Raw genomic sequence first — 23,730 nt, forward strand, 5'->3', positions numbered from 1 at the left:
GTCCAGGGCCAGTTTGAGGCATGGGGTGTAACTACCTTGTTATCAAATCTCTGGTTTGCCTGCAACTCTCTGGGGCTGCTGCTCTTGGGGGAAAGTGCCTTCCAGCCGGTAAGCTCCTTCTCCTGCCCCTCCCTCCCAGCTGCAAGTCCAGGCCCCTCCCTCCCAGGAGAAATCCATTTGTGTAACCAAGGAGGGAGTGGACAAGCTGCGGAGAGGTGGCAGGGGGACTGGAAACCAGAGTTCAGACTGCTGCTCCTAGCACTGCAATACTCAGAATGCACCCAGGCTGGCCTTGGAGCCCCTGAAACTCTGGAGAAGTATTTTTATGGCTTATCACTTCCCTGGGTCTGGGTGCAGCTGAGCTGGGGTGAGGTGCCATGATCTCTACCCTCATTCCATGCTTCCTGGGGTGCCTTGCCCAGGAGCCAGCCCCTAAGCAAGGCAAGCTGGGGCTGCCTTCCTCCCCCAGCCCGGCAGAGGCTGGGAAGAGTATTCAGAGAAGTCTGTTCCTTCTTTAATGGGGGTTGGAAGAGGGGGTAGGCCCTACCAGCTGCTACTAGTTTCTCATTAAACTCCTCCACAGCCTTAGCCTTAGGGACAGGATGATGGACTAGGCTGAAGGGGAGGGGGTGGCAGAGTGAATCGGACCTCAGAAGGCAGATGTGTGTGTGTGTGTGTGTGTGTGTGTGTGTGTGTGTGTGGCGGGGGCGGGGGGGGGGGGCTGGAATTCAGGTGCAACTCATAGGTATGGCTGGGGCCTGTGAAGTCCCGATTGGAATCTTACGTCTCAGACGCCCCTCCCTCATTCCAGCCAGCATTAAGATGGGAGGAGATGGGGAGGAAGAGGAGGGATCCAGGGAAGCACCCCGCTTTGGCCCTGGATGTCCTCCCTATCCCCCGCTCCCGCTCAGCGTCCCCTGTCTCCCTTCCTGCCCAGGAGAGAGCTGCGAGGATAAGAGCCCGCCGGGCCCAGCGTCCAAGCGGGTGCGCACGGCCTACACGAGTGCGCAGCTGGTGGAGTTGGAGAAGGAATTCCACTTCAACCGCTACTTGTGCCGGCCACGGCGCGTGGAGATGGCCAACCTGCTGAACCTCACCGAGCGCCAGATCAAGATCTGGTTCCAGAACCGGCGCATGAAGTACAAGAAGGACCAGAAGGCCAAGGGCATCCTGCACTCGCCAGCCGGTCAGTCCCCGGAGCGCAGCCCGCCTCTGGGCAGCGCCGCCCGCCACGTGGCCTACTCGGGCCAGCTGCCGCCCGTGCCCGGCCTGGCCTACGACGCGCCCTCGCCGCCGGCCTTCGCCAAATCTCAGCCCAACATGTACGGCCTGGCCGCCTACACGGCGCCGCTCAGCAGCTGCCTGCCACAGCAAAAGCGCTACGCGGCGCCCGAGTTCGAGCCCCACCCCATGGCCAGCAACGGCGGCGGCTTCGCCAGCGCCAACCTGCAGGGCAGCCCGGTGTACGTGGGGGGCAATTTCGTCGACTCCATGGCGCCCGCGTCCGGGCCCGTCTTCAACCTGGGCCACCTCTCGCATCCGTCTTCGGCCAGCGTGGACTACAGCTGCGCCGCGCAGATTCCCGGCAACCACCACCATGGACCGTGCGACCCTCATCCCACCTACACAGATCTCTCGGCCCACCACTCGTCTCAGGGACGCCTGCCCGAGGCCCCCAAACTGACGCATCTGTAGCGGCCGCCACCGGCCCGAACTCGCGGCGCAATTACCTCTCTTGCTTTGGTGGCGGGGGTGGCGGGCGGGGCCCGCGGGGCAGCTCTGTGACCCCCCCCCCCCCCTCTGGCCCGGTTGCCGCCTCCTGGGTCTCGGGCCAACAGCGGCCGAGGCGCAGGCGACTGGGCCTCCCCTCCAGGAGCTCCCTCCTTTGGGTGACTTGCCATAAATCAGCCGCAAGGATTGTCCTCTGTAACCCTGACAGTGCCATATACTGCGGACCGAGGGACTCTAATCTGGTAGTGGTGTCCCGAAGGTAAGTCTGAGATCCACCGGCGGCGCGCTCTGCAGAGGGTCCAGAGCCCGGACAGCCCCGGGCCTGGCCCGCGTCTAGCTTAGTTGCGGAGACCTTAATTTATATGCTCCTTCCCGTCCCGTAAGGATTGCATCGGACTCAACGACCGTATTTATTATTTGAAGCGAGTCATTTCGTTTCCCTGATTATTTATCCTCGTCTTAATGTATTTATGTGTATATTTGTAGAATTCTCCAGCCGAGCTTAGGAACGCGCTCCCAGGCCGCGGGGGCCACGTCTCACCTCTTTAGTCCCCTTGCTCTGAACTAGTTGAGAGAGTAGTTTTGAACAGTTGTAACCGTGGCTGGTGTTTGTAGTTGTAAAGGATTAAGACCGCAAATTGTCCTTCATGGGTATAGAGTCAGGCGGCCCCGTGGCGTGGCACGACACCCGTTACTCATTTCTCAACAGCCGCAGCCCTCACCACTCGACACAGTTTATTGATTTCAAATTGTCTGGTACTATTTGAACAAATATTTAGAATAAAAAAAATTTCTCAGTCGGAAGTGTATCTGTGTTAATCAAGCACACTTGGAAGTAGATCGCTCTGCCTTTTATCTTTTGCACAATCCCAGCAGAAGGCCCCCGAATAGGCTGACTCTTTGATATATCTATTTTTCATTTATTTGGAATCTGGTATACGAATTGGTTCTGGGGATACTTGATTACATTGCAGCTATTGACATTGGTGGGGGGTGGAAATCTGAGGATGCAAACCCAGAAATGCCCCGGGGAGGGGGGGGGGATAATCTGGGTAGGGCTTTGTGCTGTGCCTGCTATGCTATTTCCACCACCTTCTTTTTAGACATAAATCAACTTTTTAAGGTTGCATTTACACTGGGGAGGCCAGCTCTCACGTTTCTGCGCTAATAAAAAATAAACTTTGAAAGAAAACTGACAATCAAAGAAAAGACACAAGAGAAGTTGTAAGAAGAACTGAGCTCTGAAAAAGCTAAGGTGCACACAAAGAAATGATCATTTGGAGACACGCACCTAAGCTTTTTCTCTAGGAAATGCTGTCAGGACTTTTTCCTTTATGATGGTTGGTGGTTCATTTCTCAAGTAAACAAACGTTCCCCACGATGTAAAGTAATAAAAGTTTAATTAATGGAACACAACAAGTATAAACACCTTGTTTATTCCGGTTTCTTTGTACAACACGGGCAAAAACGTCTTCAAGGATTTATATCCACTTTGTAAATATTAGCCTGGCTTCGGCTAGGGGTGGACAATGTCCACCCTCTTCTCTAGGAGGAGACACTTGGAAAGCGCCTTCAGATAAGGTTCAAGTCTTTTGTATTTCAGCAAAGTCAGCCCACGCATCTCTATTCGGTTTGACAAATAATACAGCTCCTACTACATCCCCCCCCCCTCCCCGTGACACGAGGTGGAATTCCCATTGTGTGGAAATAATTTAACTTCTAATCTTCTGGTGGAACAACAATCGTTTCTATTTGGATGTTTGTGTTTCGCTAAATACTGATAGCTCAAATAATATCTAGTTCCCTTGTTCCTTTGTTTTTAAAATGGCAGCATGTTAGATCGGGGGTGGTAGGGATTATCCTTTTGCAAAATTTTACTTTATCTGAGCAGGTTTAGAGTATACATGTTGTACAAGTGTATCAACAGAATAAATGACTTCAACTGGAGGGATATTTTACCCATTTGCAAGGTTTAAAATTGTTTTCTATGAAACTTGCATCCATAGGCAGAATTTCTAATTGTCTTGTAAGAAATTATTTTTTAAGCTATTAGGGAAGTCAAAGAAGAGCTTGCTGCCTTGCAGGGATTACAACAACCTTTCTTAACTGGCTAAATATTAAATAGATGAATTATCAGGCTGTTTAGATTCAGCCCGGTTTTCCCTCATCTCCTCTTCCTACCATAAATAATAATAAAAATACATAATGCATTATGGCTCCAGGCGTTTTCCAGCGCGGTGTGTTACCGCAGGAGTATCTGCTGAGTCTGCGGGTGTCTGCAAGGCCCCAAGTGTCATCTGCGGCTTAGGTCTCATGGATTAGACTTTAAACGGTGTCTAGGCCGGCTGACATCAGCTTCCTCTCACTCTGATGCTCCAGAGAGGTGCGGGGTCGGGGGCTCCCTCTCCGGGCAGTTACCCGGAGGCACCCCTCTCTAACGGGGTGGGGGAGTTCGCTTGGGACAAATTGACTTTCTCTCACCTTTGGTGACAGGTTTCCTCGCGGCTTCCTAGAATGGCTTGGATTCTTTCCTGCCCTCGGCGTGTCATGTGATGGGCACACTCCGCCGCTCCTGGCGCGGGGAGGAGGGCGCGGTGGCGAGTCTGGGGAGGCGCTTCCCGCGCGGCCGCCGGCCAGGGCGAGAGGAGGGCCTGCAGCACAGCCATTTAAAACTTCATAAATTATAAACAAGCCGCCTTGGCCTTCGCCATAAATTCTGCTCCTTTTGAGCCCGCAATTAGTGTTAGGAAGCACCGGAGTCTAAACACAACCAAACGCCCTCTGAAGGGCCCAACTTCCCAAGGTTGCAAACCTTTATTTATTTCCCAGTACCACCCCCCACTGCACCCCGAGGTCTGCGCATACAGTCGCCTCCTCCCCCGCCAGCGGTACACTCGGTTGGGTTCCCGCTCGGCGAAGGAAGGTCACAATAGCTGCTCTATCGGCGGAGGCGCCCGCCTCCTCCCTCCCGGGCCTCGGGAAAGCAGAAAGAAGAGCGTGGGGGAGGGGAGCACCGGCTGGGCAATGGCGCTCTGGGCCCAGGCCTCTCCTTCCCGGGGAAGTGGGGGGGAGTGTGTGACCTGGAGCGGGAAGGGGCAAGCTGGCAGGAGAAGGAAACCTCCACCCCAGCCCGTGACTTTTGCCCGAGACGGCCGCGTGGGGTACAATGGGGGAGCGCACAAGGCCTCGACTGTCCGGCGCTAGGTTGAGGGCGCCGAGCAAGCCGGGCTTCCAGGAGCGGCTGCGCCTTTGTGTGCGCAGCTTCCCCGAGGGCTCCGCGTCGGGAAAGGCCTCACAATGGCACTGTGGGGCCTACGCCTGGAGGTGGGGAAGGGCCGGGCCTCGCTTTGGGCATTGGTCTCTGGGAGGTTTACCCCCTTTGCTGCTCCAGAGGAGGACGTGGCTCTCTGGCTCAGGCCTTGACCAGCTCGGCTTTTTTTTTTTTTTCCCTATAGAGGCGGCGGGGAGCGCTGGGGGAGGGGAGGGATCAGCGAGGTTGTGGGGGATCATCCTGAGGCCTGAAGAAAGGGTCCATGGATGGGGGTGGCAGCGGTTTGGGAGCCCCTGGTTGTTCTGTCCAGGCAATCAAATGTTAATTAAAGCTGGGTAGAGAGGAGGCTGCAAAAATGGCCCGCAGTAGAATGGGAGGTGGGAGTGGGAAAAGATTTAGCCATAAGGAGACCCTGCCGTGGCTACCAGGAGAAACTCAGGCCCAGCCAGGAGTGGGGTAAAAAGACCCAACTGAGCTAGCCAGGGGTACGGGGACGTGGCAGAGGAAAGGTCTGAAGAGCAGTCCTGGCCCCTGGAAAGGCGGTAAGAAAGGGCGATTAAGTAAATGTTCTGCCTCCTGGCTTTCAGACCTCAGCCTCATCCTGGGTCCTGACAGAGAAAAATCCGCCTCTGATGGAATCATTAAGTTAACCATCCATTTGTACCATTTCTTTGTACAGGCTTTCAAATGAGAGAGAGTGATAGAATATAGAGTGAGTACTTTCCCCCTGGTGCAGCCCCAAGCCTAGTCCCTATCACAGACACATCAGCCAAATCGGTTTCCCAGGCCCCAGAGGCTGCTAACCTTGCGGAACAGGATTTTTTGGATTTCTATCTGTAAGGAGTATTAAAACACAGTAATTACCTATACTAGCTTCCCATTTCTTCTCTCTCCCCCATTCTGTACAAGCCAACCCACCCTTGAGTGAAGTGCATCTTCTCAGTCATAAGTCTTGGGAGCCTAGGCTCTCCATCTGTTGAGGTTTGTTCATTAGGGAGGGACAAGGGGATGTGTGTGGGTGTATGTTTGAATAACAAAGAAGAAACCCAACATTCTAATGAAAAGTGTTCCTCTGCTTGACCTGGAGGAGGCAGAAGCTTGTTTACACTGTCAGTGTTCAAGGGACAGTCACAGGCCTGTTTGCTTTTATCCTGAGGATTAGTTGAAACTTTCTCTCCCAGTAAAGAACTGGTTAATCCCAGTTACAGATCCAGGAAGGTCCTCTTCATCTGGGAGTTCTTGGTGTTACTTCGGTCCTTCTTTCAGAAACTGTAAGGGAAAAAAAGGGGGGGGGGGATGAAGAGAAGTTTGTGAGTATTAAATAAAAATAAAAAGAGGGGCAGGAGGCCCCAGTTCCCACAGGCCTACAGCCTCACCACTTTAGGGCACTGTGCCTTCCCAGAGAGGATATAGCTACCGGTGAGCAGACTTCTCCCTAGACACTTTGGACACAGTTGAGACTGAGTCACCAGCCATACCCTCCACCATCTCTGAGCACTGGCTCACTCTTGCAGAGGGCCCGGATGGAGAGGAAAAACGACTGGGTAGGTGAATCCTCTGTACTTACAGCATTGTTGGTACTGGTGGTGGTGAAGATCATCACAGAGGGTGAAATTTTAGTTTTCACTGTTCCCCTCTCTTCTGGTGCAGCTACACATGCCCTTATCCTTGGGGCCCAAAGTTGGTACCAAATGGATTTACACACCTGGCCCAAAGTCCACGCCTAAACACCTCCCTCAGGTCTCATAACCACCTTGGCAAGTTGGAATGGTACAAGGGGAATTCAAGGACCCACTTTCAGGCCAGGGGCAGCCTGAAGCACAGTGAACAAGTTTGCTTCCACACATGAAGAAGAGGAAATGTAAATGGATGTCCAATCATTTGCAGTAGCAGAAGCAGGTGAAAGGTCCCTAGGAGATTTGCAAGGTGGGCAATAGTAGGTAAATCCTCTTGTCTTAGATCCTGTGGCAAAATATCTTGACTGGTTCCTATGGCTAGTCTGGATCAATTTATGGAAGAATAATATCTGGAAAATAATGAAAATGGGATGTTTACATCAGTAAGAGTCCAAGGAGGAGACTTTAAATTAGGATTCGTGGAGAACAGATGAAGTGTTTTTACTGGGAAAGCAGGCCTAAAATCAGGCCAAGAGGACCTGTTGGGCCACGGCCTTTCCGAAAGAGGGGAGAAGAGCCTAGCTGCCTTGGGAGGAGACCAGGGAGAAGGCCTTTTGATGGCTCTATTGTTCCAAGCGCTTGCCCTACAAATACCACATCCCTCCCCGTCTCTTCCGCAAGGGCAGAGCGGGAAACTGGGTCGGTCGGTTGGGCCGAACTCGAAGTAGCGACAGCGCTGGCACCAACCTCTCGGCCCCTTCTGCGGCCCCTTGGGGCGGCAACGGCGCGCCATTCCCGTCGCAGGCCCAAAACACACAAAGGAAGCCCCCACCCGTCCTCAGATGTGGGGACACTCTGGGGAGGAGGCTGGCGTGGACCCCGAGTCTGAGCACCTCCCTCCCCCGCGGGGAACAATAGCCGCCGCCTCCCCGGGGCGGCCGGGCGGTCGCGCGGCACAAAGGCCGGCTCCGGGCCGCGCCACCATGTGACGCGCGCGCTCGTTCCGCGCTCTCCGGCCTGCAGCCGGGCGCAGTCAGCAGAGAGCCGGAGCGGCCAGGCTGCCTCAATCCACCTGGCACACTTTCCGAAAGACAAACGGTGAGTTAATCACCCAACCGGCTGGCGGCCGCGTCCCCTCTCGCCGGCGACGAGGCCTGGGGAGGGGGGGGGGGCGAGGGGGGGGGCTTGGGTGAAGGATTTCTCAGTGTGTGTCGAGGGTCGGGGGGGGGGTGGTGGCGGGAGAGGTTAGTCCTATTAAGAATTCATCAATCACCCGGTGTGCACTTTTCACTCGACAGCGGTTCCTCCTACTTCAGAGCAAGTCTGGGCCAGCTGGGAGCCGACCAGAAACCGCAAGCAGAGGAGACACAGGCACCCGGGGTGAGCGCTCACGGAGGGCGCGACCCGCTGCCCCAAGCTCTGCGGCGCGAGGCCGGACACCCCCCCCCCCCCCCACTCCCGGTACTCCCGGCCGCCTGCCGGCCCCGCCTCCGGACCCCTTGCAGCCCACGGCTCTCCTAAGGGGCGGCCCCCGCGCCCTCCCCAGACGCACGGAGACTGTATACCCTGCCCCCCCCCTGCTCCCCGCCCCCTGTCACACGCTTAGCGCAGCTGTACCCCTGGAAAGGGAAGAGGAAAATCCCAGGTTTTGCAGACACTATGTAAGAGTCTTAAAAAAAAAAAAAAAAAAGATTCCCAGGGGACTAGAATTCAGGGATGGGGCGGAGCTAGTTTAGTTCTCTTATTTACCTGCAGGAGTCATTTATTTGGAAGGAAGCAAGGGTATCCCTGTTAAACTTGGAACTAAACCTGAATGCCATATAAAAAAGAACAATAAAAATACACGTAAAATGCCAACCATAATGATATGCCTCTCCTCTCTTTTCAAGTGTGAAGGAAGGACTGGAGTATTTTTACTTCAGCTCTTTTGGGGTTCATTTTAGAAATACCAGAAAGGGATAGACTGAAAACTGTGAGCGTTGGTGGAGGGAGAGAGAAGGAGGTCATTAGCATTAGAGCTGTTTGCAGCAGGAGGTCATGGGTAAAGTGGGTGGTGAAGCGTTCTTATGGTGGTGCTTGTAGTCCTCGGTAAGTTCTAAGAAAGTTTCAGGCTACCCCCTCTTTTACCCTCTTTTTGAGTGACATCAGCTGAGAAATTTCTGACGTTAGTTAAAAGTTGTTGCCTTAGCCTATAGGAAAGAGCCCCTGAAAGACAAAATCCCAGCTCCTCCCTCCCTGTCTTCTCTCTCAGCATCCTCTCAGGTGGAAATTAACTTGCTTTGGAGAGATGTTCTACTATCATTTTACTTTCGATAGATAGAAGCTGTAGCATTAAGTCTTGCACAGTGTCCTGAATTCTTTAAGCAATTAAAATACTGGTCCTCTTGTCCTTGGGTCAGAGTCTCTCTCTCTCCTTGCCTTTCAGCAATACCTGCTGAACAGCTCCTGTGTGCACTGTGCTGGGCTCTGAGATCTAAAAATGGGTCACGAATAGTGTATGCCTTTTGATCTACTGGGGAAGAAAAAGAATCCTAAAACTGTGACAGATGCTAGAACAGAAGTATGGCCTAAAGGTTCCTGGAATAAAGAGAAGGAGCCACTGACACAAGTGTCGTGTCAGAAAAGGCTTCTCAGAGGAGGTGAATTTTGATTCCTGAAGTATGAGCTTTTTAGGTCTAGGAAGGAGGGACATACTCGGTGGAAAGAGCAGCACACGCAAGCAGGGAGGGAAGAAAGAACAAGGTCTAGACCTGGAACAAAGAGAGTTTGGAGTAGAGCATCTGGCTGGCAAAAGAGGTTGTATGAGGTCCGTGGAAAGGAGTCTGGAATTAATCTGCAGGCAGTGAAAGCCACTGAAGTTTTTAAACTGGGACATGACGTTATCTATTTGGAAAGCTTGCTCTTTGGGAGGGATGCTGTGTCTGACTGGAGGAGGGATAGGAGGCAAGAAGGAAAGAAGAAGGGGAAGCTGCTGCAATAATCCAGCCTAGGGAGGATCTAAGGTAACGAGGATGAAGAGGGAAGACATTTAGGAGGACAAATTCACAGGACTTGCTGACAGTTGGACAAGTGAAAGAGGAGTTATGGATGTTAATCCCTAGGCTTCTATTTAGAGGCCCTGATTGGGTAGCCAGGTCGTTCACCAAAATGAATACAGGAAGGGGAAAAAGAAGATTTTGCAGGGGGAAACTAAGGACTTCTGTTTTAGGTCTACACTGTATTTTCTGTTTTGCTGATACATTGTATGACCCTCAACAATACACTTAATCTTTCTGGCCTTCAGTTTCATCTTCAGTGAAACAGTCAATAGATATCTACCTCATAAGTTTATCAGTAAAGTTGCGTGTGTGTGTGTGTGTGTGTGTGTGTGTGTGTGTGTGTGAGAGAGAGAGAGTGTGTGTGTGTGTGTTATCTTCACCAGGTATCTTCACCAGGTCTAAGTGAGAGTCACAGGCAAAGCTAAAACCGAGCGAAAACATCCTCTTACCCACACCATGCTGATCAATAACTTAGATCCTGGATGTCCAGTGAGAAATAAGTCTCAGGAAAATTAAAAACAACACCTACTGCTTCCCAGATATTGAATACAGGCTAATGCTTAGGACTAGGTCAGATCATATTGCTAATTAGAGCTCCTCTGCTTCCGGAGGGTACTCTCCAGGGACACATGCAGAAATGTGGTCTTGGTATCAGACCACTAAGGAGGAGGCCTCTTAGCAGATGTCGGAAAGCTTTTTTATATCATGTGTCTTTCAGGGAATGCTTGAAGCCACCCACTCTCTCTGAATCTCCTTCGGCTTCCTCGGGGCACAGTGCAGTACAGGAAAGAGTGCTGAACATCTGACCTTGGCCATTTACATTGGGTGTGATAACGACCAACAGTTTATCTTTTCTGTGTCGCCATTACCATTTGTAAACTAGAATTATGAAAGGATCAAACAAGATAAAAAAGAATGGCATTTTTGGAGATGCTATAAGGATAAGTAAAAGGTATTATTCTTTATTTATCAGACTGGCAAAAATAAAAACTTTTACTATCCCACTGACTTGGCAAGGGTATGAGGTTAACAGGAATTCTCATATGTTGCTGGCAGAAGCATAAAGTGATTCACATCTAAGGAGAGCAATATGGCAATCTGCGTCAAGACTGCCAGCGCACATCCTTTTGACTAAGTAATTCCATGTCTGGGGATTTTTCTAATAGGTTAAAAACTTGAACATGTGTTTGTAATGGGAAAACAATGAATAATAAGGGAAATATCCATTAATAGGGGATTAGTTAAATAAATTGTGGTAGGTGTGTACAGCAGAACAGCATGAAGCTGTAAAAATAAGCCAGGAAGTTCTGTATGCATTTATAGGAAATGATCTTCAAGATACAACAGGGGAAAAAACATGGTGCAAGAGAGTCTGTCTGGTACACCATCATTTAAGCAAAAAAAAAAAAAACAAAACAAACAAACAAACAAAAAAAACCAAAAAAAAAAAACCGTGGGGGGATTTATAGATAGATAGAAACATATAAGGTATCTCTGGAAAGATATGTAAGAAACTCTTAACTGGTGCCTATGTGAAGGAGAACCAGGTGATGGGAGAAAGATGCTCACTGCATACCACTGTGTACCCTTTGAATCTTGAACCATGTAAATTTCAATGTATACTCTATTTAAAAAATAAAGGAGAAAAAGATTAGTACAAGTGTAACCGACCTGGGTATACCTGTGTTCACACGGTCCTAAATTTGTACTATCCAGTTACATTAATGGAAAGACACCTCTGGTTTTGATCCCCCAGGGATCAAGCTCAGCAGGAAATGAGGGGATCCTTAACCCTTGCGAGGTGGAGGGGGTGGGGACCCAGATCCATCTCTGCCTTCTCTGGGAGTAGCTCAAGGTTGGGCCTCAGAAGTCTGGAGCACCAGTTCAGCAAATTGCAAAGGGAGGCCAGCAAGCCTCCCAGGCAGTCACACTGCCTGTGTGGCCTCCCAGAAACAAGGGTGTCTCCTTCAACACTGCTCTGCTTGCTCAGCATTGACCCTTCCACAGTGCAAAGGAGGGGCTGTTTTACTCTTTCCTCTTCGTACACTGTGGACAGGCAGCAGACTGTAGACAGTCGGGAGACCCAAGTTAGTTCCCTCATTTTTTGCAGGGTAGTTTTGTCTTTTTTTTTTTTTATGTTTATTTATTTTTGAGAGAGAGAGAGAGACAGAGCAGGAGTTGGGGAGGGGCAGAGAGCGAGGGAGACAGAATCCAAAGCAGGCTTCAGGCTCTGAGCTGTCAGCACAGAGACCAATGCGGGGCTTGAACTCACAGACTGCAAGATCATGTCCTGAGCCAAAGTCGGACGCCCAGCCGACTGAGCCACCCAGGCACCCCGATAGTTTTGTCTTTTAACCTCTGAGTAAAGTTACTTCCTCTCTGAAATGAGGGGTTCAATGTCACTCATCTCTAAGGGGTCTTCTTGCACTGACATTTTATGACATCTTGATCTTTAATCAAAGGAAGAGTTACAGCTTAGGCCAAGGGACATTTCATCCCCTCTGGCTCCTGGGAGCTCAGATATTCATTCCAGACAATTTGGGAGAGGTGGAAGGAAAGAAGAGTTGGCTCCGCCCTCTTGAGACTCCTATTCCTACTCCTCCTTCCTTCTTTCCATTACCTCAGAACTACTCTACATTTTCTCTAAAGAGACTAGGAGAGACAAACGCCTTTCACTTCCTATCTTACTGGCATCCCTAAAGCCAAGTTAGGAAGGTGACAAGGAACGGAAGCCAGGTCTCTGCAAAGCACTATTTTATCAGCAAAACTTGGGAAAGTTCTACTGACTACTACTTAAGGATATTTTATAAAACTTCACCCCAACTAGACTTAGGCTGCCAAACCAAAATGTGAGAGCCATTTCACATTCTCTGCCCCTACCACCCAAGAGGCTTCTGGGCACTGTTCAGGTATAATGTTCCCGCTAGCCATGAGCTCTCATGATGCTAGCCAAGGGCCCCTCCCACCGAATTACCCCTCTCTTCCCACATTGCCCCAATTTCTGAGAGGCAGAAATTCTCAAAATATGGTTCCCGAGAACCCTGCTTGAGAATCACTCAAGAGGCTTATCATAACTCCTACTGGAGTCAGGCATACTAGATAAAAATCTCTTGGGTGGGCTCAGGAACCTGCACTTTTAAAGAAGCTTCTATGCTGATTTCCACCCACATGAATTGGTTTTGGGAGCTGTTATCTAAAGATATCTTTTATCCGATATTAGTCATGGTAAAAACACACCATTCTGTCCATTTTTATTTCTGTCCAACAAACATTTCTTGTATGTTTACTGTGTGCCAGGCAAGGGCTTGACCCATGAGCCTTTCATTCACAAAGCTCTCAGGGAAAGGCACAGCACTCCAAACTGTTTTCCTCAAGGAGGGTCCTGTTATCAGGCTTCTGATAGGTTTAGAATTCCTGTCCTTCACCCCCACTTCCATCATGGGATGACTGAAGGCTTCTGCAGAGAACTACAAATCTTGCTTGAGAGAAAAGCCCAGAATCCCCCCCATTCCCCCCCCCCCGGCTTTTCACCCCAACAAGCAAGAGCCCTTCTACCGTTTGGGGCTGCGGAGCCAAAAGTCTGCATGTGCTCAAAGCGTCTCCAAGGGGTAACATGAAGAGGCTCGTGGAGAGGGGTTGCAAGACGCTTCTTAGGAACAACTGTAAACATACAGAAGACCAGAGTGTCACCCTCCCTCACTTCTGTCTTCTGTCTGCAGGAGAAAAAAAAGTTTGTTGTTTGAATGAGAGACAAAGGTTGTCATGGGGGGTGGGGTTTCAGGGTGGCTGCCCTGGTTAGCAGTATGGGAGAGATTTCAAAGCATTCCTACATCAAACACAACCTGGCAATCAGGCCCCTCTGCTGTCACCTCCTGCTGAGAACTCACAGCACCCGGACCTGGCAGGGCAAGTGACCCTTGGGAATTCATGACTTGAACAAGCAATAAAATTAGTAAGACATTTCTCCCATACTCTGTGAACATCTAGGAGACAAACTTTAAAGTTACTCAAAATATCCTATGTTCACATCTTTCTGCATATAGCTCCTCCAATAATATCTTCCAATCTCTCCTTAGAGAACTACAGATTCACATTCTTCTGGAGTAGATTTATAGCATAGTTGAGACCTGTGCCAGAAATGAATCCCTTGTTCCTTTGGTTTGAGAGTATCTTTTTTTGTGCAGCCTAGACCTCACCTAACAAAATGTTCTTACACAGTAGGTCCTTGGGAAATGATGAATCTGAGTCTGAGATGACCAGAGTCTCGGCTCCAATATGAATAAGTCAAGGACCAGTCCAGGAGTTGAGATGGCAGCTCTTGGCCCCAAGGTGTAGGATATGCCAAAGCCCGAGAGGTTAAAGGGAGTAGAGAGAAGGACAACAGAATGTAGCTCTCTGTATGCAATGATCATTGAACTGCAATTGGGTCTGAACGAATATTGAATACCCTCCTCCCGGCAACTCTCACTCATAGTTCTGAAAACAAAACAATACAATTTTAAGAAAAAAATCTCATTCTCTTTTAGGACATTTTCTTCCACCAGCGAAAGTTCAATCTCCAAAATTTGCTTCAGAGAAACAGTGTAGACAGCTCATGGGTGGATCAAAGTCAATGCTTAATTGTGACAGGAAGGACCCAACCTTTGCCCCAAGTGCTTAGCAGAAGCCTGGTCTCTGTTGCAATGAAGTTTGCCAAGGCACCTAGGCTGCCTGTTTTCCCTGAAACCTTAGAGCAAAGGCCCTTAGTGTGATAGGTTTTGGTCAGATCTGCCGGGCAATTAGGCTTAGTTTTCTGTCCTACATCCTGAGTTGCAGCCTGCAGGATGCCTTCTCCAGAGAGGTTTAGAAGGCCATCTTCCTTCTTGACCTGCTGGGGCTTCTGGGCCTAGGAGTTGTGATTAACCGAAAACCTTTCGAGAGAAAGACTGATTTAGACAGAGGTGTGCATGCTAGGTCACTATCCTGGTAAAAACTGGCTCTTAAAGTCTAGCCAGGGGTGCATGAGGTGTTATGTGAACTCAGCAGCATCTGGGTCGCTGATATTTTTGTATGGCCATCAGAGTTGGGGACAGCAAAAAAATGTTTCTACATATGAAGTCTCAGCTAGGTCTGAAGAGCTCTACCATTCCCTGTCCAGAGAGCTAGAAAAGAGACTCTATTTTTCTCTTTCAAAGAACTATTTAGGACCTTTGTCATCTGATTGGCTAAAGGAAAAGACTGAAGTAGCAACATCAAGTTTGAAGGGCCATCTTCAGCACAGGATTCCATTTCCCAACCAAATCCCAGAACTCCAGCAGTGCCGCAACACCAGAACTATTAGCTTTGTGCTCACTCCTAGCTGGGTACCCTCCACCTCCCCCCTCCCCACCTTGGCTCAACTTCAGCCTCACCAGGGTAACACGTCTGGTGTGGCTCTGTTTATTCACAGGTTCACATCCCTGTAAGGAACTGGCTCCCTGGACTGTGATGGCTCCTATTTTCCCGGCTTCCTCAGAGTGGAATTTTAGGCAAGGGCTCAATCGCTCTTGCATGACAAGTGGATCAGTGAAACAATAATAAAACCTCCGTCACCATAACTAAGAGGCTATAATAGATCAAATTCTCAAGGGCACTTGAATAAGTCAAGAGTAGACCGTATTCACACAGTTTTAGGAAGCCACCCTCTCTCATGACTGCTGTGTGTAAATAACATTTATTTATATAGTTTTGCTATTTTCCTGCAGCCCCAAAGAAATGTTGAAGGAAGTTGAAAAGTTTGTCCATGTAAAGCCGGTCTTTGTAACCTTTCTAGTCTTCATTTCCTGTGCCAGTTGCACTTTTATTTCCCGTCTCTCCACGCTCAGTAAACAAAACCGTATTATCAAGGGAAAGACGTGAGCCCATTAAACATTGTGAGCCCTCAGATTTCACTCGCAAGAGACGACGCAGCACTTATCTGATGGAACAGAAGCTTTAATTGCTTCAAGGTACAAGCCCGTCCAAACCTCTGAGATCTGACGGCTCCCTGGGAAGCCTCTGCACCCTCCAGCCAAGCGCCCCAGCCAGAGCGTGCTCAGCCCGGGTGCGGGAGCCAGCCTCCCGGAGAGGAGCACGAGCGTTCAACCACAAGCGCAGATGCTGTATCTGGATAACCCAGTTATCCTGGTAAACTTCTCCGCAAGGCAGAAACCTTATCTTTTGTCCCAATCAAAACCTGGCGCTCCAACACTCGCCCCCACCTTGACTCCACAAACGGTAAGAGCGGAAACTGAAGGGACTCTGCCGAAGTAACGGGAAAATCTCGTCTAAACATGAAGATCTGATGCCGCCCCAGGTACACAGCGCCTAGGGCACAACATTCAGTCCGGTGAATCGGAGGCAGGCTGAAAGCGAGGGAAAAGTAAACACGTCCTCTAGGTTTAGGGGAAGGCTAACAGCAGTGCCAGGAAAACCGAAAGCGCATAGGGCTCTGAACAGTGCCCACGGGTCGAACTCCACGCTCCCTTTTAACCCCTTCCCCACCTCAGTGCCCACTATCCGCACCCGAGGGATCAGCCACCCACCGATCCAGAAGAACAAGCGTCTCGCCCTCTATCCTCTCGTCCTCACCCGAGCGGCTAGTCTTGCCTTTCTCCTCCCGCTTCGTCCAGTGCCCGTCCCGGGGGGCAGGCGTCCGGCGCTCTCGCCCCACCCTTCTCCACGCCGCCCCGGGGCCGCGCCCGCTCTCCCCGCGGCCTGAGGGCGCTGGACGGCGGCCACCCGCAGGTTTGGCAAAGTTGGCGGCGGGGCAGGCGCGTGGAGCAGCGCGCCAGTCGGGACCCCGGCCGTGCGGGGCAGGCGCCCATTGGCCGGCCAGCGCCACGTGGCCACCCCCGCTGCTATATTAGGCCACTATTTACCTCCGGCCCGCTCGCCATGGCTCGGCGAAGGCAGTTCGGGTAGAGAGGAAAGGCGGAACGGCGCAGCCCGCGGCGGTCCTGCCCGGCCCCGCGCTCGGGCCCCCGCTCAGGCGGGTGGGCCGGAACCATGAGCTCCTACCTGGAGTACGTGTCGTGCGGCAGCGGCGGGGGCGGCGGCGACGCGCTCAGCTTCGCGCCCAAGTTCTGCCGCGCCGACGCCCGGCCCGTGGCCCTGCAGCCCGCCTTCCCCTTGGGCAGCGGCGACGGCGCCTTCGTCAGCTGCCTGCCCCTGGCCGCCGCCCGACCTGCGCCTTTGCCCCCGGCCACCCCCGCGCCACCCCCCGCGCCGCCCTCGGCCGCGCCCTCCTACGCGCCGTGCACCCTGGAGGGCGCCTACGAGCCGGGGGCCGCACCTGCCGCGGCAGGGGGCGCGGACTACGGCTTCCTGGGGCCGGGGCCGGCGTACGACTTCCCGTGCGCGCTCGGGCGGCCGGCCGACGACGGCGGGGCGCACGTCCACTACGCCACCTCAGCCGTCTTCTCGGGCAGTGGCTCCTTTCTCCTCAGCGGTCAGGTGGATTACGCGGCTTTCGGCGAGCCCGGCCCCTTGCCGGAGTGTCTGAAAGAGCCAGCCGACGGCCACCCTGGAACCTTCCAGACCGCGTCCCCGGCCCCTGGCGCCTACCCCAAGTCTGCGTCGCCGGCCTCCGGCCTCCCCGCCGCCTTCAGCACCTTCGAGTGGATGAAAGTGAAGAGGAACGCCCCTAAGAAAAGTAAGTATCTGGGCCTTGGACGGACGCGACTGGGGTTGGGATCGGACCCTCCTCCGCAGAATTGTGCTGGGAGCGCGTTGCAGCTGCCCCTCTGGACGGCGATTTAGGACTTAGGAAGGAAATGCGTCCCGCAGCGCTGTTAAAGTAGGCGCATTCCATTGAGCGTGCCCCAAGTACACGCTCCGAAAATGTGCCAGGCATTGAGGAAATTTCGGGAAGGCGCTCTCCGTGGGGCGTTTCTTCTGGCACAACTTGCGTCTACAGAGACCCAGGAGAGCTGAGCTGTGATTTTGATTCTCACCGGCCCCGCTGCTCGCCCGCGTTCTCTGTCCGCGTCCTCTCACCCCACCGATGCCCTGTCTTTATGTTGCAGGCAAACTCGCCGAGTATGGAGCCGCTAGCCCCTCCAGCGCGATCCGCACGAATTTCAGCACCAAGCAACTGACAGAACTGGAGAAGGAGTTTCATTTCAATAAGTACTTAACTCGAGCCCGACGCATCGAGATAGCCAACTCCTTGCAGCTGAATGATACGCAAGTCAAAATCTGGTTCCAGAACCGCAGGATGAAACAGAAGAAAAGAGAACGAGAAGGGCTTCTCCCCTCGGCCACCCCTGTGGCTTCCCTCCAACTCCCCCTCTCAGGAACGAGCACCACCAAGTCTGACAAGAGCCCAGGGAGCCCTTCTCAGGCCCAAGAGCCGTCATGAGGTTTAGTCTTGGGGCTGAGAAACCTTGGCCTGCAGAAGTCATAGGTCACCTTCCCCCTGTCTAGACTTACTAGCTCAGTTTGGGATAGAGGTTTCACTTGGGAAGCGAAGTATCCTAGTCGGCTTCTGAGTTCTAGGCTGTAGGTGTACAGATACCAATTTGAGGTCTCATAAGCCACTCGTTTGTGTTTTATTTGTGTCTTATCAGGGAAAAGGTGCCCAGCTGCCAGCCCAGCCCTGCTGCTATGTCGCCTCACTTAGTCATATGCAATTCTTGGGTGCCGAGTGGCAGAGTTGCTGATCTCTGACAACCCCTGATGTACTCAGAAGAACATCTACCCAAAGTTTTCCAGATTTTAATTTAAAGGACGGGCTACATGTATTCAGCTTGAGATGACCAAAGCTAGTTAGGGCCTCCTTGATGTAGCTAAGCTGCTTCAAAGATGATCTTCACATTTGCACTCCAGTTTTGTTGTTTTTTTCTTTAAAAAGCAGTTTCTACCTCTTCATGTGCCTGAGTGAAGATACAATCGCTGTTTAGTTAGTAGCTGAACAAATCCACAGGGTGGGTGAAGATTCGAACCTGAACTACACCTTGACACCAACTACTCAGACTTGAATGTAAATATATACAGTATGTATATTTTTTAAAATGTTTGCTTGCAATGAACTTCTCCATGGCATTGAATGTCATAGCATGTAAAGAGTTCGAACTTTTTTTTTGTAATAAAAATTACAGAATCTGCTACTCTCTGTCTTTCCTTACACTCCTTTCATTTCCATGATTTTTCTTAAAAGCTAATGGGGTTTCTTCAATTTGGAGTTTCTTGATTCTGCTCTGGGAAATTTTTGACTAATAACTTTAAAAAGTAACCAACACATTTTTTATAGGTTGTTTACACAAACAAGTAACGGACAATTATCTGAGCAGTTTAAGGGTGAAAAAAAACTACTCTGCCAAATATTCAAGTAACTAAGGAGGTACTATACTTTAAGTGCCTGAGTTTTATGGTGAATACAGAGACTGCACATTAACTCAAAGGTGTCCACTGTGGGAATGTCGTAAAGCCAAGAAGACACTGCAGAATGACCTCCTTATTCTTTTACCTCTTGCTCTCAGGCAAGGAAAAGGCAACCTGAAGATTTTGTTAGTTGGTTTGCATTCTCTGAGAAAGGCAGCTGCATATCAAAAAGTTCTCAATGGCTGAATTCCCATTTCCAAAGTCAGGAATTACAAAGGAAGCTGGCAGAGACTTTCCACTTCCTGTAACCCAGACTAAGCATCTGGCCTACTAAGACAGCACAGAGGTGTCTCCGTTTTTAAAGGTGAAATATTTTCAAAGAATTCTTTGAAAGAAGCACAAAATTTGAAAGTTGGCAAGAGGGTGGGTATGTGATAAACTTGTTTTCACCCAAACTCCTAGCTTCTAACCCTGAAAGCACTCATGGTTGACTAGGCTTTTATGCAACCTTACAGAAATATTATGTGAAAAAAAATGCAACAGTCATACACAAAGCCAAGTGGATACTTGAGACAATTGTCAGGGCAGGTCCTCACTTTATGAATAGTTATAGCTGTATCTTTAAAATCTCTCTATAGTTCAACCAAAAAGCATAAAGGCCCAGATAATCCAGATAAGAACTTTTAAGCTCTCCTTTTACCCAGATTTCTAAATTCTAATGTAGTGCTTTGTTTTTTTTTAATGTTTTATTTATTTTTGAGAGAGAGAGAGAGAGAGCGCGCGCGTGTGCACAAGCGGGGGAGGGGCAGAGAGAGAAGGCGACCAGAGGATCCGAAGAGGGCTCTGAGCTGACAGCAGCAAGCCTGGATGTAGGGCTCAAACTCATGAACTGCGACATCATGACCTGAGCCAAAGTCGGACGCTCAACCGACTGAGCCACCCAGGCGCCCCTAGCGTCACGCTTTAAGTCCAATAATTCAGAAGTCTAACAGTTGTGGGTGATTACTATCCCTGTAAAACTGTGATGCGATTGTCTTAGGAGATTGAAGTTACACTTAAATTCTTGTCTTTTGCACCCACGGTTTAGTGGAGTTGAACAGATCGCGTAGAACTCAGGTCTGTCAATATTCTTCTTCTTTTTTTTTTTTTTTCACAGTTTCACCCTCTTTTTTAAAGGTTTTTATTTAAATTTCTGCTCGTTAACATACAGTATGATAGTAGTTTCAGATTGTTGATATTATTCTTGTGTTTCACCATCTGCCCTCCATTGACTTGATGCTAATCAGATCTTGTTTGAAAAACAGCCCCACCTCACCCTTCCACACCCAGCTTTGTAGCTATTTGAAAGGACTTGTTACAGGAGCTGTGATCTCCTTGCTCCAGCCACCTCAGGGCTTCCCCTGCAGCGGTCTTTGACAAGACAATGTTTCCTTTTTGATAAGCATTAAATGTATACCTAAACAACAACAACAACAACAACAACAGTAAAATACCAACACGCTTGGTCATTTCCTTAATCTACCACCGTTTTCTCTGAGAAAATAAAGCTTTTCCTTTTGAAGCTGTAGCTAGCACTTAACCCTGATGGATGTCTTCCTTGATAAAGGTGGCTGTTTTGACATATGTATAATGTTGTCCTATGAATCAGACCAATATTAGCTATTTTTTGACCAACCCCAGGGATCTTTAAAAGCTTTCTCAATGCAGATCACTATATAGCTATATTCAGTATTAGGGAGAGTCCTGGCTGGAGATCGGGATGAACTACGTGACCTCTGGAGGTACCCTCCAGCAATGAAAATGATACAGAAACAGTTCAAAGATTTCTGCATATTTTATTTTAGGCCTAACATTGGAAAAAAGTTCAGCTCTAAGAAAGTAAATGCAGTCCATGGGAATACAGTGATACTGTGTTTGTACAGGAAAAGTGGATTGAAAAAAAATTTTTAATGTTTATTTTTGAGAGAGAGAGAGAGAGAGAGAGAGAGAGAGAAATAGAGCACAAGAGCAGGGGAGGGGCAGAGAGAGGGAGACACAGAACTGGAAGTAGGCTCCAGGCTCTGAGCTGTCAGCACAGAGCCCCATGTGGGGCTCGAATCCACGAACTGTGAGATCATGACCTGAGCCTAAGTCAGACGCTTAACCAACTGAGCCACCCACACGTCCCTGGGAAAAGTGGGTTTTAGAGTTTGTTAAATATATCTTGTCAGTGGAGGTACCCAACCCTTGTGAATTGTTTATAGAACATTTCCCCTTCCCATTATTCAGAGCCTTGCATTATTTTGAGTCAGATCGTCCATGAAGTATGATGGTAGCTATGCACACTGTGAAACTGCTAGAACAATCCCATCTCTATTTTATAAAAATTCAAACTAAATATGCTAATGTACCCACCAGTGTTCCATTATAAGAATGAATACACAGTGGACCGTTCCGGCTGTTGTATAATTTACTGTTCAATGTTCTTTTGTCTTCACAGAATGACCATGTGTCTATCTGTTTTTCTGGATTCAGGATAGTTAGGAATGAGGAAGAAGAAATAAAGCATTTAATAATACTTAAAATTCCATTACTTGAGTACTAGCAAACAAAGGGCTTGCTAATGTAAAAACCTAAAGCAATGTCACCTAAATCCTCAAAAGATTAATTGTATGTGAGTCTTCTGTCCCAGTCTTATATACGGTGAGGCCTGGGACCAGACAAGGTTATGTCCGATTATCATCAGAAAAGAGGGGCAGACTCAGGGAGACCTACAGTAGCTCTGGAGTTCTTAATTATTTCTTATGGCCTAACAAATGCTCTATATTTGCTGAATATTGAATTTAAAAACCTCAGGACCTAATCAGGTTCAGAGAGATATTTAGTCTGACCACAGTCCTCTCAACAAGAAAAATGCCGATTGTTAAAACTGTATTTGTGGTTTTAAAGTGAAATCATACTGGACATAGCTCACAAATAATGATAAATCTCCATCTAAATAGAAATCTAGTTTTTCATGGTTTTGACCTCTAAAGCATATTTCCAGAGCATGAACATGCAACAAACATACAAAATAGTTCTATTTGACATCTCACTTATAACTGCTTCTGAAGGTATAATTGTTATGCAGAAATATAAATTCAATAGAAACTTTCAATTCAATAGCAAACTAAGGAAAGAATTCCTAAATATTGGCATAAAAGGAAAGTCAATTGCTTAGATTGTAAAGACTTCAACATTATCTCTTCCACTTCTACTAGTCTTATTGATATAATTTAATAAATACAAAGGGTGGCCAAAGACTGGTGGTCATTTGGACTTGGAAATAGCTAATACAGCAGGTTACTGACCCTTTTGAGGCATTTCTAGAGAATGCTAGACTATAGCACCTTCTTATATTCCACTCTTCCACTATATTCCCTTCTTAGGGGTTTTGTTGAAACTAAACTACAATTTGGGGGAATATCTTTAAGAAAAAAAAATTACGAATACAAAATTGCTAGGGTATCTTTCAGGACCTGAAAGCGCCCAAGTTAGTGGAGCTCAAGTTTTTTTCTTTCTTTTTAAATTTTAATATATATATATATATATTTTTTGTTTTTTAATGTTTATTTATTTTGAGAGAGAGACAGAGAGTGAGCAGGGGAGGGACAGAGAAAGATACAGACACAGAATCTGAAGTGGGCTCCGGGCTCCGAACTATTAGCAGAGAGCCTGATATGGGGCTCGAACCCACCAACGGTGAGATCATGACCTGAGCCAAAGTCGGACGCTTAACCAACTGAGCCACCCAGGCACCCCTTAAGATTCTATCTTTAAGTAATCTCTACACCCAGTGTAGGGCTTGAGCTCACAACCGGAGATCAAGAGTTGCATGGTCTACCGACTGAGAGCCCAGGCGCCCAAAGTTTCTTTGGGTTCAGGGTCAATCTCTATCTTCCCCTTCCGGAAAAGGCTGCTCCATTCCTAGTATCCAGGATTATTTGCAAGATGATAGCAGTGATTGCTTCTCTCCAACATCTTGGAAACAGAAGGTCTGTTTGCTCCTCTTGAAGTACATCAAGTAGTGGCAGATAATGCAGACAAGAATAGGTTGGGGCTTTGTCCTCCACGCTGAGTATCTCAATCCCACTCTGCTCTTCTGGGCTACTGGCTGGCTGAACTATTTCACTGTCTTGGAAGGAGAGCTCTGTCTCATCCAGGAGGCTCTTTTCTGTTGTATTTCCTTCTCAGTGTTATAAACAGAAGAGAAATACAGAACTAGATATGACACAGCTACACAGTTGGCTTCTAAGCATTTCCCAGAAGGATGGAATCACTGAAGCTTAGGTATAGGACTGGGAAAAAAAGAGAACATTATTCTTCAGGGAGGAGATGCAGATTTTAGCACCAGTTGTGTTTTCTTTCTTTCTTCCTTTCTTTCTCCCTTCCTTCCTTCCTTCCTTTCTTTCTTTCTTTCTTTCTTTCTTTCTTTCTTTCTTTCTTTCTTTCTTTCTTTCTCTTTCTTTCTTTCTTTTTCTTTCTTTCTTCCTTTCTTTTGTTTAACCCCTTTCTTTTTGTTTTCTATTTATCTATTTTTTTGATTTAATTTATTTTTAAAAATTTACATTCAAGTTAGTTAGCATATGGTGCAACAATGATTTCAGGAGTAGATTCCTTAATGCCCTTTACCCAGTTAGCTCATCTCACCTCCCACAACCCCTCCAGTAACCCTCAGTTGTTCTCCATATTTATGAGTCTCTTCTGTTTTGTCCCCCTCCCTGTTTTTATGTTA

At 48.9% G+C, this 23,730-nt stretch overlaps 2 protein-coding genes and 1 long non-coding RNA gene across 4 annotated transcripts in view; all 3 read left to right on the plus strand.

The window, feature by feature from the left end:
• The window catches only part of HOXD3 (homeobox D3), a 19,467-nt gene extending 16,936 nt beyond the window's left edge, over window positions 1-2,531 (plus strand). For both annotated transcript variants that reach the window (XM_053215309.1, XM_027055437.2), the window contains exon 3: window positions 938-2,531. In XM_053215309.1, the coding sequence (XP_053071284.1) occupies window positions 938-1,695 (758 nt within the window). In that variant the 3' untranslated portion in view covers window positions 1,696-2,531. The remainder of the gene's footprint in view (window positions 1-937) is intronic.
• Window positions 2,532-5,206: 2,675 nt separating this feature from the next.
• LOC113598174 (uncharacterized) lies at window positions 5,207-9,896 on the plus strand. The gene is made up of 2 exons (XR_003418791.2): window positions 5,207-7,716; window positions 7,917-9,896. It is a non-coding gene; the product is annotated as an uncharacterized LOC113598174 (long non-coding RNA).
• Window positions 9,897-15,777: 5,881 nt separating this feature from the next.
• HOXD1 (homeobox D1) lies at window positions 15,778-18,763 on the plus strand. The gene is made up of 2 exons (XM_027055439.2): window positions 15,778-17,307; window positions 17,681-18,763. The coding sequence occupies exons 1-2, from the start codon at window positions 16,662-16,664 to the stop codon at window positions 18,013-18,015; spliced, it is 981 nt and encodes a 326-aa protein (XP_026911240.1). The 5' UTR covers window positions 15,778-16,661; the 3' UTR covers window positions 18,016-18,763.
• The last annotated feature ends 4,967 nt before the right edge of the window (window positions 18,764-23,730 follow it).

Source organism: Acinonyx jubatus, chromosome C1 (genome assembly GCF_027475565.1).
Source record: "Acinonyx jubatus isolate Ajub_Pintada_27869175 chromosome C1, VMU_Ajub_asm_v1.0, whole genome shotgun sequence".
NCBI classification, from domain to species: domain Eukaryota; kingdom Metazoa; phylum Chordata; class Mammalia; order Carnivora; family Felidae; genus Acinonyx; species Acinonyx jubatus.